The 16,964-nt window shown below is 48.5% G+C and overlaps 1 protein-coding gene across 1 annotated transcript; it reads right to left on the bottom strand.

Moving 5' to 3' along the window:
* Positions 1-10,609: 10,609 nt before the first annotated feature.
* Positions 10,610-11,875, bottom strand: LOC137816171 (uncharacterized). The gene has a single exon (XM_068619255.1). It carries the CDS (start codon positions 11,873-11,875, stop codon positions 10,610-10,612), a length of 1,266 nt encoding a protein of 421 aa, XP_068475356.1.
* Positions 11,876-16,964: the final 5,089 nt, after the last annotated feature.

Below are 16,964 nucleotides of genomic sequence, written 5' to 3'. Positions count from 1 at the left end.
GAAGCTTGGGGGGTGTGAGCTTAGCAGGGAGGTGTAGGCGTAATAGGGAGGTGCCAAACTAAGAGAGGAAGTCACACCTTCCTCATGCTCTAAGTTGGCGCCACTTTTATGTCATTTGGGGGGAAATTTCAGTTTAATTAGCTTTTCATTTCAGCACCTCTTAGGCTATAAATAAAGGTGCTTGCCTTTGTAAAAATTAGATTGGAAATTAGTAATAGAGAAACTCTACTCAATTTGAGAGAGAATTGTGAGAACTTGTCTTCTCCTTCGCCTTGTCTTATCTTGAGTGCATTTGGTTCTCTCAAGTGGCGATACTAGCTCACTTATCTTGGAGCCTTCACCATCCAAGTGGCGTGATCATCAAACCAAAGCCTCCATCTCCATAAGTTCTTCTTTCTTTCATCTCCATATTCATATGAAGCTTAAACATGTCTTAGTTTCTTTTATTCGATTCATCTTCCTTTTCTTGGACTTATGTTCAGCTATTTTCAATTGCTTCTGTTTTAATTCGGTTCAGTAGCTTCTTTTCATGTTCTGTTCGGTTCAATTGCTTCCTTAAGAGTTTCAGTTAGTTCATTTGCCTTTTTACACATTTTAATCGGTTCAATTGGCAATAGATGGATCTTCCATGTGAGTTTGGTGTTTGGTGCAAGTTTTGGTGAGTTCTTGAAACATAGAACCTTGATCCAATTCTATTAAAAGTGCCTAAGCTATCTCCAACTCAAGTTTATTCCATAGAATGTCAAAGAATCATCTCTATCTTGCTATTGATTTCATATCATGTGGTATCTAGAGTTTAGGTTTGTTCTTGTTTAATTTTGAGTTGTGTTGCACTTTAATTCAAGAGCTCTATATTTCTTGTTGTTTACCTTTCTGTTTTTAGGCTTATTTTGAGTTTTATTGCTGTTTTCTTAATTGTGCCTATCATGTGTTTGTGTCTTTTCCTTTTTGAATCCATACAAGTTTTGTCATAGTCATGTTTTTCCAAGAATGTCATCACTTCTTGTAGTACTCTTATTGAATTTTTTTGTTTCTTGCTTTGGTGTAATACAGTTTTCTGAGTTTGATACTTGATCCTTTGTGCATTTTCTGTTTTAGTATTGAGTTCATACTTGTATTTTAGATCTATACAAGTTCTTATACATCATTTCCATTATGTCTTTGCTAGTTCTTAATTTTGTTTTTCATTCCTGTTAGGATTCCTCTGTTTCTCTGAAAACGTGCTTACTGTTTCGATTTATTTCAATTGATTTACTCACTGGAAATTTCTGAAATTCTGGATTTGTGTTCTTTAAAGTGTTATAAAAGATTAGAAAAAAGAAGTACTCAAAAATTCAAAGAACAAAAAAAATGATAAATCAAAAACAAAAAGTGTGCAATTCTGCCGAAAAAAAATACGGTAATCTGGCAGCGATTTTGAAAAATTTTATCTCAATTATTTGGCTTACTGTTTTTGAGTAATTCAAGTGCCATTGTTGAGCTAAGATCTTGAAGTTTCTGTGGTTAAAATTTCATAATCCAGTTCGCTTTATATCATTCCAGTTAAATCAGTGAACATCAAGCACAGTTTGCATAAAAAAAAAAAAATTCCAGTAGCTCTGTTTTTTTGTTTTCTTCATCTACTCTAGTACTTTTCTTTAGGTATCTTTTGTGTGCCTTCTTTTTCATTGAGTACCTTATTTTCTTGCTTGTCTTTTATTCCTTATTCTTTGAGTTTGTCATACATCTAGTCTTCCTTTTGTTATAGCCTTTTATTGCTTATACCTTTTCTTGCTTGTCTTTCTTTATTCATTGGTTTTGTGGTGAAATGCTTTGAAGATTGTGTGCTCCTGCTTTGACATATTTCATTTGAGATTACTCAAGTCCTCAAGATCAGCTTGGTGCAGAGAGTATTCTTTCTTTGAGAGTGATTTTCAGTGCCACTTCACTTCGGCAATTGGTTCCAAATTCTTTTGGCTAACTTTGTTTTCTTAACTTTGTTTGCTGTTTTGTTGTTTGCTGTTTTCTTTTCCAAATGGCTCCATATTCCAGTGATGAGTGTTACAACCAGTATTCTCGTAGCAAAGCTTTTGTCCTTGGTGAATTAAAGGAGGCCAAGCGAGCCCTTACACAAAAAGATGAAGCCATTAGACGGTTGGAGGAAAGATTGCAAAACCTTGAAATGAAGCAAGCTAGGTCCTCTCATTCTATTCATGGAGACCATCATCATCATAAACCTTCATTAAGAGGCTCTTCCAATGATCATGGTCGTGAAGAAGAACATAGAAGAAGGAGGCCTCAACCCAACTTTCATGGATATAGACCACCTCATGCTCATGAAGATAAACGTGAAGATGGCTACTACCGTGATGCAAAGGCCAAGCTCCCTTCGGTCAAAATTCCAAGTTTCAATGGGGATTGTGATCCTAATGTGTATCTAGATTGGGAGGCTATATGTGAACAGATTTTTGATCTCCATGAGATCCTAGATGAGCACAAATATAAGCTAGCCACTTTAGAATTTAGTGATTATGCCATGAAATGGTGGCATGGTGTTGTAAAGGACATTATCTATCACAAGGGTCCTCCCGTGGACTCTTGGAACTCTTTAAAGGATCAAATGCGCCATAGGTTTGTGCCACCACACTTTAGGAAAGACCTCATGTTGAAACTCCAACGGTTTCAACAAGGCACGCTAAGTATGGATGCTTATTACAAGGAATTAGAAACACTTTTACTTAAAGTTGATGTGAAAGAAAGCGAAGAAGCTATGATTGCTAGGTTTGTGAGTGGTCTAAGGAAGGTGTACCGTCCCGCCCCCGGGGCGTTGACCAAAGTCAAAGTCAACGTCGGGGCCAGGGTCAACATGTGGCGAGACCCTGCGAAGGGGTCAAAGAAAGGAAGCCAACGAAGGGCATCACCTTAACATAGCGTTGCCAAGGTAAGGCGTCGCCCAAGCAAGGCGTCGCCAAGATACGGCGTCGCCAAACAAGCCACCGGTAATGCACTCCCTGATACCCATGGGTAGGGAAGACCATGGAGAGAGTGACGCCACGGAGGCTTCGGGCCCGCCAAGTGCAGAAGCAATGATAAACTGAAGAGAAGGGTGGCTTCAAGGCCATAGTACTAGCGCCAGTGGAAAGCAATCTGACTCCCGAAGTGCCCATGTCACCCTAGAGAAGCCCTTGGGATAGATACGACTCATGAGAGAGTCACGCCCAAGGGTAACCAGGTGTAGGGTACGAGAGGAAGGTAGATACGCTCTCAAAGCGAGTGACTAGAAGTTTGGGGGCATGAGTTAGCACCCAAAAAGTCACCCCTTGCGCCAGATGCACCCCAAGGAAGGAGGACTCACACGATGAAATACCTCCAAGTGGGGTCACGGTGCTGTGAGGCCCTCCACGTGTAATAACAGCCAAGTCAGAACAGCAACATCCATTTGCTAGGTATAAGGTAATTAAAGCTATTTAAAGGTAATTAAAGTTTACGTTTCGAGCGTTTTAAGGTACTTTAAATGCTTCAGGTGGTTTAAACGTCTTAAAGGCGCTGAACGTTTCATAATTAAATGCACTTTAAGACGCTTTAGATGCTATAGGTGTTTAAATAGAACCTTGGATGTTGGAAACGGGGTTGGAACTTTTGGCAAACTTTCCTAGAATACACTCTAGTTGTTTGCTCGAGTCTTGAGGCTACGCACAAGGGACTAGAGAAAGGTTGTTTGCCAGAGGGAGAAAAGATACACAATACACAGTTCTTTTTACCACCTTCAGAGCACCATCCACGGTGTTCCGATACGGAGGTGCAGAGTTTTGGTGTTTCTTGCTAGCTGACTAGAGGGAAGGTGTCCTTAGCTGACGGGCAAAGTTGCGCACAAAGACGTATCCAGGTCAACCGGCCGGAACATTTGGCGCCCACCGTGGGGCCGATTTAAAACATCATTCCCATCGCAAGTTTCAGGCAATTTTTCAGAGCTACCATAACGACTGGGGAAGTTTCAGAGGAAAACAGTGAAGAATGAGGGGCACGAGACAAGGTTCCGCGCGTGCAGCAGGCGAGGAAATGTCCATGCAGCAGGTCATGGGCATGGTGCGGAGGCTGCAAGATGAAATGGCGGAATCAAGGGCAGAGCAAGAGCATATGCAGGCGGATCTCGCGGCTTCCCACGTGAGAAACGATGAGCTCCATCGTATCAATGAAGAGTTGCGCCGTGGTTTGGGCGATAACCAAGGGCAACGTGACCAAGATGAGCCCGAGCGTCTCACCCCACCAAGGGAGTTTTCCACACCCTTCTCGTAGGAGATTCTGGAAGTAGTGATCCCCAACACGTTCGCGGGACCCAAAGTGATCTTCACCGGGATGGAGGATCCTGAGGCGCACCTCACTGCATTCCACACGCAGATGGTGCTAGTAGGCGGCTCCGATGCCGTGAGGTGCAAGCTCTTTATGAGCACCTTGACGGGGATGGCCATGGATTGGTTCATCAGCCTTCCAAACGGCCATATAACCTCCTTCCAGCAGCTGTCGCGGTTGTTGAGGGAGCAATACTTAGCGAACAGGGCCCTGCCGCCAGTTTCGTACGACCTGTTTGATGTGAAAGAATATCAAGGAGAGACATTGAAGGAGTACATCAACCGTTTTGGGGCCCAAGTAGTAAAGGTTGGCAGTACGGAAGAGCGTGTGTCCTGGACCTTTTTGCGCATCCATCATTCGCAATCGCCCCAGGACCTTTTCTGAAATAAGGTGTCGCGCGGTGGAGCATATCGCCTCTGAGGGAGAGGTGTGTGAGAAGCGCACCAGCGTCGTACCCTCACGCCCGAGAGCGCAGACGCGGGCTCAACCTGTCAGGGTCAACGAGACCACGACGGGGAGGAAGAAGCCAGAGGGGAGACGCCCCTATGAGACAAGAAAACCCCAGCCCAGGGGTCCAGCAGGAGGAAATCGCCCGGCCAGGGAAAGGGTCAGGCCAGCGAGATACGACTTTGTGGTGGAGTTGAAGGATCTGATTGCCGTGCCCAATATAGCTGAAAGGTTGAGGCGACCGACGGAGACCGACAAGGTGTTAGGGCCTTGCAAGGACTCTTGGTGTGAGTTCCATGAAGCTTTCGGTCACCACATCAACAACTGCCTGTCACTGGGATACCAGTTAGATGAGTTGGTGAGAAGCGGGTTTCTGAAGGATTACATCGCAGAGCCCGCCACGACCGCGACCCAGCCAGCACCAGTGGAGGAACAAGCGCACGAGATGCCAGTCCTTGGCGAAGTCCACACCATTGCTGGTGGCTTTTCCGGGGGAGGACCCACTGCCTCCTAACGGAAGAAATACGCGAGGGGGGTCAATTCAATTAAAGAAAGAATCTCAGGTCACCCGTGGGAGTTAGACCTCGTGTTCACGAGGGCAGATCTACAGGATGTCGTGCCGCACGACAATGACCCCGTGGTCATTTCGGTTGTCACGGCCGGCAGAAAGGTGCACAGGGTTCTAGTCGACCAAGGAAGCTCCGCAGATGTTATGTTCTGGTCGACATTCAACAAGTTGTGGTTCTCTCCTGACCTTTTGAGACCCTACACAGGGTGCTTATATGGGTTCGCTGACAACCAGGTGGAAGTACGAGGCTACCTGGAATTGAGGACGACATTCTCGGATGGATTGGCCTCATGTACCGAAAACATTAGGTACTTAGTCGTAAACGCCAACTCAGCCTACAACATCTTGTTGGGCAGACCGGCGTTGAACAGGCTGAACGCAGTAGCCTCCACGCGCCACATGAAGATGAAACTGCCGGATCTCAGCGGCACAGTGATCGTCATCAAGTCAGATCAGGAAGAAGCGCGGAAATGTTATGAAAACAGTCTGAAAACGAAGAGGGGCGTATTCATGGTGTTCGAGCGTCCGCCAAGTGCAGACACGGCGATGGAGGTAGAGGTAGAACCCTTGAACGAGGCGACGCCAACGGTGAGGGCGACGCCCGAAGCAGACACGGACGCAGGGGAGAGGCAGGACGGCACATCGCCCGTAGAAGAGGCGACGCCTGGAAAGCACTACCGGGCGACGCCCCTTAAGGAAGATAGCAGGGATCAGCCGGCGGCCAACGCGGTGGAGAGGCAGATTGGCGGCAAAGCGTTCAAGCTAGGGCGTTTGTTGAGCCAAGAAGAACAGGATGAGGTGGCAGAGGTGATTTCACGTCATTTAGATGCTTTTGCATGGTCCGCCTCAGACATGCGGGCATCGACCTTGATTTTCTGTGCCACCACCTTAGCATGGATGCCACGGTCCGCCCCGTGCGACAAAGAAGGAGAAAGTTCAATGAAGAAAGGCGGTTTGTGATAAGGGAAGAGACGCAGAAGCTGTTGAGCGCCGGACACATACGGGAAATCCAATACCCCGAGTGGCTGGCCAACGTCGTCCTAATGAAAAAAGCAAATGGGAAGTGGAGGATGTGTTTAGACTTCACGGACCTGAACAAGGCATGCCCCAAGGACTCGTATCCATTACCCAACATCGACGCCCTGGTGGATAGTGCCTCAGGCTACGAAATGCTATGTTTCTTGGACGCTTTTTCGGGGTATAATCAGATCAAGATGCACCCGAGAGATGAGGATAAAACAGCGTTCATGACCGAGACGTGCAGCTACTGCTACAAAGTAATGCCGTTTGGATTAAAGAATGCAGGCGCCACCTATCAGAGGCTAATGGACAAGGTCCTGGCGCCCATGTTGGGAAGGAACGTGCAAGCCTACGTAGACGACATGGTGGTAACTTCGCGCGATAGAAGGCAACATACAACAAACCTGGAAGAGTTGTTTGCCACCATCTCGAAGTATCGCCTCAAACTGAACCCTGAGAAATGTGTCTTTGGGGTTGAGGCAGGGAAGTTTTTAGGCTTCATGCTCACGGAAAGAGGAATTGAGGCAAACCCAGACAAGTGCGCAGCCATCATCGCCATGAGGAGCCCGACATCAGTGAAGGAAGTGCAGCAACTGACAGGGCGAATGGCAGCATTATCGAGGTTTGTTTCTGCAGGGGGAGAGAAGGGGCACCCTTATTTCCAGTGCCTCAAAAGAAATAGTCGCTCCGCGTGGACCGACGAATGTGAAGCGGCTTTCATAAGGTTGAAAGAGTACTTGGCGACGCCACCGATCCTTTGCAAACCAATAGCGGGCGTGCCCCTCCGACTATACTTCGCGGTAACAGAACGGGCTATCAGTTCTGTGCTGGTCCAGGAGCAGGACCAAGTGCAGAAGCCCATATATTTCGTGAGCAAGGCTTTACAAGGCCTAGAAACGAGGTACCAGTCACTGGAAAAGGCAGCGTTGGCAGTGGTATTTTCGGCCAGGAGGCTCCGCCACTACTTCCAATGTTTTACAGTAGTGGTGATGACGAACCTCCCCATACAAAAGGTATTGCAGAAACCCGACGTAGCTGGAAAGATGGTTCGCTGGGCGGTGGAGTTGTCAGAATTTGACATCCAGTATGAGCCCAGAGGATCCATCAAACGGCAGGTATATGCGGATTTTTTGGCAGAGCTCTCGCCCGGAGGCGAACAAGAAGTGGAACCGGGATCGCAGTGGTTGCTCTCGATCGATGGCTCTTCCAATCAGCAAGGAAGTGGTGCGGGGATAGTCTTGGAGGGACCCAATGGTGTGTTGATTGAGCAAGCTCTGCGTTTTGCCTTTAAAGCGAGTAACAATCAGGCTGAGTACGAGGCACTGATCGCAGGGATGCTCCTGGCTAAGGAGATGGGTGCGCAGAACCTCTTGGTGAAGAGTGATTCACAGTTGATTACGGAACAAGTATCGGGTGAGTTCCAAGCAAAAGATCCACAAATGGCGGCATATTTAAGGTACGTCCAACTGCTGAAGGGAGCATTTAGCGCTCTTGAGCTAATACATGTCCCAGGAGCACAGAATGCCAGAGCTGACCTGCTGGCCAAGCTGGCCAGCTCAGGCAAGGGGGGCGGGCAGAGGACAGTAATCCAAGAGACGCTCAAAGCTCCGCGAAAATTTGTGGAAGAAAACAGGGTGGATGTCCTCCATATTAGCACTGCGAGAGGGAGGCCAAGGAGTCATCGTTCCTTGACTCAAGATACAGTAAAGATACCCCATATCAGCACATACGTGAACACGTCCGAAGGAGGAAGGCATACGCAGATATATGCTTTAGCCGAAGGAGACACCTGGATGACGCCATACAGACGGTATCTGATGGATGAGGTTCTCCCAGCGGAACCAGATGAGGGCAAGAAGGTTAAGAGGAACGCCGCAAGATATACCCTAGTGGACGGAGTATTGTTCAGACACGGGTTCACCCACCCTATCCTAACGTGCGTAAGCGGCGACGAGTGCACCAGGATAATGGCGGAGCTCCATGAAGGGATTTGTGGGAGCCACGTGGGGGGAAGGTCTCTAGCTTCTAAGGTGGTGCGTGCAGGTTTCTACTGGCCAACAGTGAAAGAGGATTGCGTGCGGCACGCCCAGCGTTGCAAGCAGTGTCAGAAACACGCTGATTGGCACAAGGCGCCGCCAGAGGAGATGAGATCCATATACAGCCCGTGGCCTTTCCATACGTGGGGGATTGACATCCTAGGTCCATACACCCTGGCGATAAGACAGATGAAGTACCTAATCGTCGCCATTGAATACTTCACCAAGTGGATAGAAGCGGAGCCCGTGGCCCAGATTACTGCGCACAAGGTGCAACACTTTGTTTGGAAGAACATTGTGTGTCACTTTGGCGTGCCTAGGCGGCTGGTATCCGACAATGGCACCCAGTTCGCAAGCCAACAGTTGAGAAACCTGTGCGCAGAGGTAGGCATCAAGCAAGTGTTCGCATCAGTCGAACACCCCCAGACCAATGGGCAAGTAGAGTCGGCGAATAGAGTCTTGCTGAGAGGACTAAAGAGAAGGCTAGAAAAAGCTAAAGGGGCGTGGGCGGAAGAAGTGCCAAGGATCGTATGGGCGTACAATACCACACCCCAATCTTCCACCGTGGAGACACCTTTCAGTCTGGTATATGGGTCAGATGCGATGATCCCAGTGGAGATCCACGAAAGCTCGCCACGTTACCAGAATTTTGTGGCCGAAGAATCCAATGGAGAGACGCGAGTGAATCTGGACTTGCTGGACGAAGCCAGGGAAGAAGCAAGAATAAAGGCTGAGGCAGTCAAGAGAAGAGTGGAGCGACAGTATAGCTCTAAGGTGAAGCCGCGGCAATTTCAAGTTGGAGACTTAGTCATGAGGAAGGCTCACCCATATGAGCTAGAGAACAAGTTGTCTCCCAAATGGACCGGACCCTTCAGAGTTACCGTCGCCAAGGGGAATGGTTCATACAACCTAGAAACTTTGGAAGGAGGCCCCATTCCACATAGTTGGAATGCGGCCAATTTAAAATTCTACTTTAGTTAAGTTGAAATACACATTTGTAAAGGGGATAGTCTTTTTCCCTCTCGGGGGTTTTTTAATGAGGTCACCCAAAGTAAAAAGAAAGAAAAAGAAAAGTTCAAGAAAGCTCGGTTTCAGTTTTTTCCTCTCTCTCAAAGTAAGATCAAAGGTTAAGAAACAAAGACAAAGATTCAAAAGCGACGCCTAGCGTAGGCGTCGCCAGGAGAAGGCGTCGCCAAGATGGGGCGACGCCAAGTGCAATCGTTGGGTGAGGCGTCGCCAAGAGGGAGCGTCGCCAAGAAGAGACGACGCCAAGTGCAAGCGTCGCCGAGATAAGGCGTCGACACGGGAGGAGGCGTCGCCAGATGTAGGCGTCGCCGGATAAAAAGCAGGAGTCAAATCAGAGCAAGTGTTGTGAGTGCATACCCGAAGATCGAAACAAAGGTATGTCCAGATAACAGTTAAAATCCGAGAGCCTAGTCCTTGAGCAGGGGTTAAAGGATTCCTCCGGGACGCCCCCTCCTCAAGTATGAATAGCTAGCCCCGGTACCAGTTAAAACCCGGGCGCCTGGTCCTTGAGCAGGGGTTAAGGGATTCCTCCGGGACGCCCCCTCCTCAAGTATGAATAGCTAGCCCCGGTACCAGAGATAAGTCCTCCTCGCCCTCGAGTGAGTTCAGGCAAGAAAGGTACAAACCGGACACCTAGTCCTTGAGCAGGGGTTAAGGGATCCCCTCGGGACGCCCCCTCCTCAAGTATGAACAGCTAGTCCTGGTACGAAATGAGATTAGAAAGTCCTCAGTGCATCCAGGTAACCCCTGGGCAAGTTGAGGCACCAGAGAAAGTCCTTCTCACCTTAGAGTGAGTTCAGGCGAGAAGAGGGTCCTCCATGCCCTGGAGCGATGTTGAGGCCAAAGAAGAAAAGGAGAAATATAAAGGCAAGAATCGCCAAAATCAACGCCTTCACGAGGGAGACTCCTCGCGGATACGAAGGCCAAGTGAAGCGCCGCGAGAGAGGGTCACATGTTACTCAAAAGTTAAGGGCTAACGCGATGAAGAAAGGCGTCGGAGATAACGCACTCAATGTGACAAAGCAAGCAAAATCATACGAAAGAACGAGAAAAGCAGGCAGAAAACAGATACGCGAAAACAAAAGCTAAGGGAGCAGTCAAATCAGCAAAATAAATTATCAAATTTACAAGTAAGTATCAAAAGATGATCAAAATGTGTCTACAAAGAAATTGAGGGGCATGTTCAGAGCAGACTATTCCCCAAGGCCACGACTTTCCCATCGACGATATGGTTGCAAGGGTCGCAGTTAGAAACATTGATCCCCGGGTTCTCGCAGGCGGCTTGGGCCAAAGCCTCCTTGAATCCCTCCTCGAAGGTGCCGGCCATGTCATCGATGAGTTCCTTCCTGACCTTCTCCAACTCCTTGATGGTAGAGTCCCCGGAGGCCACCTGCTTCTCCAGAGCCTTCTTCTCAACTTGGAGCCTGTTGACCTCAGTTTGCAGCCTGTCATGGTCAACCTGGAGAAGGCTCAATGCCTTGACCTTGGTAGCCATTTCCTCCTCCATCCTCTCCAGTCTCTCCGCCTGCCCATAGCACTGATCCTCCAAGTCCTTCTGAAGCTCTTCGGAAGCCTCGGCCATGTCTTGGAGATCTGTTACTTGAACTTGGAGAGACACCTCCCGGACGTAGAAATCAGCCTGGATTTCCATTGCCTCATCCAGTTGCCTGTCAACCTCCTCTTTGGCCTCTTGGGCCAACTTCAGAGAGGCTTGATAGGCCTCATTTTGGCGTCCCAAAGCTTCCTTCTCCTCCTTCAGAGCGGCCACTTCTCCTTTCAGGGCCTGGAGGGCTTGTGTATTTGAAGCAGCACTTTTAGGTTGGGCGCGCCAATCAAGGGCCACGGCCAAGAAAACTCCCAAATGATAGGGCATTCCTTCTCTCCTGTCGGAGCCTTCTGGCATCAACCCTCCGTTGAAGCCCCTCATCAGATGCATGATTGGAGGAGGAATGGCAATAAGCTCTGGGGCAGCAGGAATAGGGGCAGGAACAGCAGAGACCTCGGCTGGTGGTGGAGGTGGAGCAGACTCGGCCCCATCGTCTTTTTCCTCTTGGACTATTGTGGGTTGGGGAGAGGTGGCGCTAGGGGGATTGTCCCTGAAGGACTCCCCTCCTTGTGGGGATGCTGCTGGTAGGATGGGAACTCTAGCAGCCCTTCTCCTCTTGAAGACTACCCCACTGCCGGAGTCTTCGTCATCGGAGAGGACCTCCAACACCCTCTTCCCTTTGTCAAGGGGGGCTGGAGCAGGTGATGAGGCCACAGCCAGTGGGACTGCGGCGATGGGTGGAGGTGAATTAGGTGTTTGGAGTGTTTGGGGGCTATGTGGAGGTGGTGAAGATGGGCCTAGTGGAGTTTCGGTGGTGGTTGGTGTTGGTGAGGGCAAGGATAATGGGGTGGTGGAGGCGCCAGCCTTGGGGGCACGAGCCTTCAATGCTTTCGCCAGGACCATCCTCCTCCATCACTGATCCTGCATTCAGTCAAACCAAAGAACAGAAGTTAAAGCCACACCAAGCCAAGCACAAGACGTCAGTTACACACAAAGCACGGAATGCCAATCCCACCACCAACGCAGTTATACAGATCCACAAGGCACTCAAATAAATGAAATATAAAAGGTACAAACAAACACTTAGCAACGAGGGAAACGTGTGGAGAAGGCCAACAGTATAAGCATAATGCAATAAGGCACAGATAAGAAAGGAAGAACAAAAAAGCAACAAGGAACGAGCCTCCCTACCAAAATAGGTGGACAGGGTGTGCGCGTTGTACTCACACGCTATGAGCTTCAGCGTGTCAAAAACGATCTTCAGGCCAGCCAAGGCCTCACATACCCCCTATCAGCGGAGGACAGCTCATCTAGGGTCTTAGGCTTGAGCAGCTTGGGGTGCTCTGTCCAGTATAGGGGAAAGCCATCCAAGGCTGTAGGGTCCTGTTTGGCGCAGCACACCCTAAAGAATTTCCCTTTCCAGCCTTTGTATGAGTTCTGGAAGAGGGAGAGGATGATCCTGCCGGCGATCCCAGAAAAGCTCACCCAGAGGCTTTTCCCTTGTTTCTTCACCTCGAAGAAATGAAGAAAGACGTCCACAGAAGGGGGAACGCCCAGATATCTGCAGAGAATTTGAAAGGCCCGGACGAAGGCCCAGCTATTAGGGTGTAGTTGGGCGGGGGCCGTGTTGATCTCCGTGAGGAGTTCCCTCTCGAAGGGTGTAAATGGAAGGCGCACACCAACGCGCTTGAATACTGTTTGGTACATGAAGAAAAAGGGTGCCCCACCCCTGGGCTTATCATCCACACAAACAGGCTCTCCGGGTGTGCCGTAGCGGACAGAGATGTGGGCATCGTGGGTGCGACAGAAAGCGTTGAAGTTGTATAAATGAGGGTCACCCCGATGGTTCTCCACATCCTCGATGGTTGTCAAGGTGGTGCATTCGTTTAAGAGATCGTCAGAGGCCCATTTATAGAGGGCCTTGTAGTTGATCTTGGGGGAAGGACTGGACTTCGTTTTCAAACGCACCATGATGCGATTAAATAGCTGAAGAAAGAAGAAAGGAAAAGGGTTTTAACAAGCAAGGCCAAGACAGAAAGGGGAAGAGAAACCCCAAAAAACACCACCCACGCGAAGAAACCCAGAAGGAGGGAGAAGAGAGCGTAGAAGCACGATGAGAGAAAGAAATGTAGGAATACAAAAGCACAGACGGTCCCAGGCAGTTATATCGAAGAACATAAATCAAGAGAAAGAGCCATGGAGGTAGAAAAATCATACCTTTGAACGTGTGGGTCGGTGGTTGTTGAGGAAGCGCAGAGGGAACAACGATCGCTAGAACTTCAGAGAAAGAGAAATGAACAGTAGCGGACAATGCGAAAGAGTGAATAGAACAGTGTTTGAGGCGCGGGATTTCGAAGTCTTAAACGTTACACATGGAACCCAAGAGGCGCTAATTTGGGACCGTGCGCTTGAGCCACGTGTCGAGGGATTAAGTATCATCTTGAAGCGCAAGAGGCGCCAAACCGTGACCGTGTGATTAGGCCACGTGTCAAGAGATTGAGAGTGTAACTCAAAGCGTCATTTTCCCGCTCAAAGGATGTTACATCTTCAATACAGAGAAGGTCACATCAGCAGTACGGAGAGTGTCACATCAGCGGTACGAAGGAAGTCACGTCAGCTGACTAGAGAATGACACGTCACTAGGGTGCCACGTGGATGGCGGGGGCGAGGCCTTAGTCTTTTCGCTGAAGACAAGTCATCAGCTCAAGACTGGGGGGCTTGTGTACCGTCCCGCCCCCGGGGCGTTGACCAAAGTCAAAGTCAACGTCGGGGCCAGGGTCAACATGTGGCGAGACCCTACGAAGGGGTCAAAGAAAGGAAGCCAACGAAGGGCATCGCCTTAACATAGCGTCGCCAAGGTAAGGCGTCGCCCAAGCAAGGCGTCGCCAAACAAGCCACCGGTAATGTCACTCCCCGATACCCATGTGATCTGATCGGTCATCGATAGTCGATGACGTCAGCAGCAGAGAACCACGTGGACCACTCGCAGGGTGACACGTGGACCAGGTGACAGAGAGATCAAGAAGAAGATCGCCAAGAGTGGGGATCGGGGGGTCCGTAGTCAAGTGACCACCGACAGATCAGGCGACAGAGAAGTCAGGGGACAGGTCACCCAGAACGGTGATCGGTGGTCAGTAGCCAAGTGGCCACCAACAGACCAGTTCCCATACGAACGTCTGGGTGCAGAACGCGAGAAGCAATAGAGCACTGATCAGTCATCAGGGTCTCGTGTTACACGCAGTTAAACTAGGACTGAGGTTCCCAGCGAGAGCGTTACGCATGGACCTCGCATGAGCACATCTCGGGGAATCATGCACGAGAGTGGCCTGAGGGAACTAGTAAACCAGTTAGTGATTGGTGATTCCCTCAACCCATTACGTGCGTGACACCGTGAAGGGTAAGTTGTATACGCAGAGAGCAACGTTTGGTGAGTGTGCCTAGACCAGCCACACCTGGCGTTCTCATAAGAGTATGCGGTTTACCCAGATGGGAGAAATATCCTAAGTTACTCCGTAGGGGCGTAACTTAGGCACACAAAGAGCAGCGCTAGAGCCCTTCCAGTAAGTGACACGTGTGTGGTTAGATGTAAGTTGCAGGCCTCCACGTGTCATCATCTGAGAGGGGTGCGGTCCAGATAAAAGTGCACTCCGTACCACTAAAGGTACAGACAAGCGCAGCCAAGCGCAGAGACGCGCGGACACTCACAGACACCCACACTCTACTGATTCTGGAGGTACGTTGTCTCAGAAAAGCATAACAGGGTTCTGACACATGCCAGAAAAGCATAACAGAATTCTGTTAGGCCTAGAAGCAGAGAGAGAGACATAAAAGAGAATCAGGGAGAGATTGAGGGAGAGACGAAAATAGAGAGCAAGAGTTTCTCACACACACTACTAGTTTTCTCATTTGGTGGTTCTGTGGTCTAACTTGATCGTCGGAGTGCAAACGGCCGCTAGAGGCGCTGTCTGTGTGTTTTGCAGGTCACGTTTGGAGATCCAAGAGAAGGTTCTGAGGGTGATTCTGCAGGAAACGCAGTCGCGTAGACGGGACAGAGAGTGCTACAAGGCGATTCCTCCGCGTTCGAGTTGTCGGCAGGATCACCATGGGTAGGGAAGACCATGGAGGGAGTGACGCCACGGAGGCTTCGGGCCCGCCAAGTGCAGAAGCAATGATAAAGTGAAGAGAAGGGTGGCTTCAAGGCCATAGTACCAGCACCAGTGGAGAGCAATCTGACTCGCGAAGTGCCCATGTCACCCCAGATAAGCCCTTGGGATAGATACGACTCATGAGAGGGTCATGCCCAAGGGTAACCAGGTGTAGGGTACGAGAGGAAGGTAGATACGCTCTCAAAGCGAGTGACTAGAAGTTTGGGGGCATGAGTTAGCACCCAAAAAGTCACCCCTTGCGCCAGATGCACCCCAAGGAAGGAGGACTCACACAATGAAATACTCCCAAGTGGGGTCACGATGCTGTGAGGCCCTCCACGTGTAATAACAGCCATGTCAAAACAGCAACATCCATTTGCTAGGTATAAGGTAATTAAAGCTATTTAAAGGTAATTAAAGTTTACGTTTCGAGCGTTTTAAGGTACTTTAAATGCTTCAGGCGGTTTAAACGTCTTAAAGGCGCTGAACGTTTCATAATTAAATGCGCTTTAAGACGCTTTAGATGCTAGAGGTGTTTAAATAGAACCTTGGATGTTGGAAACGGGGTTGGGACTTTTGGCAAACTTTCCCAGAATACACTCTAGTTGTTTGCTCGAGTCTTGAGGCTACGCACAAGGGACTAGAGAAAGGTTGTTTGCCAGTGGGAGAAAAGATACACAATACATAGTTCTTTTTACCACCTTCAGAGCACCATCCACGGTGTTTCGATACGGAGGTGCAGAGTTTTGGTGTTTCTTGCTAGCTGACTTGAGCGTCGGAGTGCAAACGGCCGCTAGGGCGCCCATTTGTCCTTCTTTGCAGGTGTTCGCAGGAAGCCAGAGGGAAGGTGTCCTTAGCTGATGGGCAAGGTTGCGCACAAAGACGTATCCATGTCAACCGGCCGGAACAGAAGGATATTCAAGATATTGTTGAGTTACAAGAGTATTCATCATTGGATTCTTTAGTTCATCTTGCAATGAAGGTGGAAGCCCAACTTGCTAAGAAAAATTCATTCAAATATGCTTCCAATGATGGTTACTACAACAATTCATGGAAGAACAAAAAGTCTTTTTCTAAATTTCCTTCCAAAGATTCTTCTTTCAAACTAAAGGAATCTAAGCCATCTACTTCTAGGCCTAAATCACCAACTAAATCGTCTAGTAAGAAATGCTTTAAGTGTATGGGTTATGGTCACATTGCGGCTAATTGTCCTTCTAAAAGGAATATGTTTGTGCATAATGGCATTGTTATGAGTGAGCATGATTCAGATTCACCTAGGCATTCTTCACATTCTAGGGCATCTAGTGAGAATGAGTGTGAAAGTCCACTAGAAGGGGATTTGTTAGTTGTGAGAAGACTTCTTGGACAAGTTTCACAACCTTTTGATGAAAGTCAAAGGGAAAATATTTTCCATACAAGATGTCTTATTCAAAACAACATTTGTTCCTTAATAGTGGATTGGGGTAGTTGTGCTAATGTGGCTAGTACAAGAGTAGTAGATAAACTTGGATTGCCTACTATCTCTCATACAAAGCCCTACAAATTGCAATGGCTTAGTGAAGTAGGCGAAATAGTTGTGAATAAACAAGTCCTCATCCATTTCTCAATTGGAGAATACAAAGATGAGGTATTATGTGATGTTGTGCCCATGGAAGCAACCCATGTTCTTTTGGGAAGGCCTTGGCAATATGATAGAAAAGTTTTTCATGATGGCTTTACTAACAAACTTTCTTTTGATTTCCATGGTCACAAGGTTACTTTAAAATCTCTCTCTCCAGGGGAAGTCCATGAGGACCAAATTCTAATGAAGAAAAAGAGGGAGAGTGAAAAAGAAAAAAATCCTAAGC

Source organism: Phaseolus vulgaris, chromosome 10 (genome assembly GCF_000499845.2).
Source record: "Phaseolus vulgaris cultivar G19833 chromosome 10, P. vulgaris v2.0, whole genome shotgun sequence".
NCBI classification, from domain to species: domain Eukaryota; kingdom Viridiplantae; phylum Streptophyta; class Magnoliopsida; order Fabales; family Fabaceae; genus Phaseolus; species Phaseolus vulgaris.
Note: the sequence above shows the minus strand (reverse complement) of the source record. Positions and strands in the feature narration are given on the sequence as shown.

Bases quoted from the DNA above. Each gene is read 5' to 3' on its own strand.
- LOC137816171 (XM_068619255.1), bottom strand. From the start codon at position 11,875: ATGGTCCTGGCGAAAGCATTGAAGGCTCGTGCCCCCAAGGCTGGCGCC.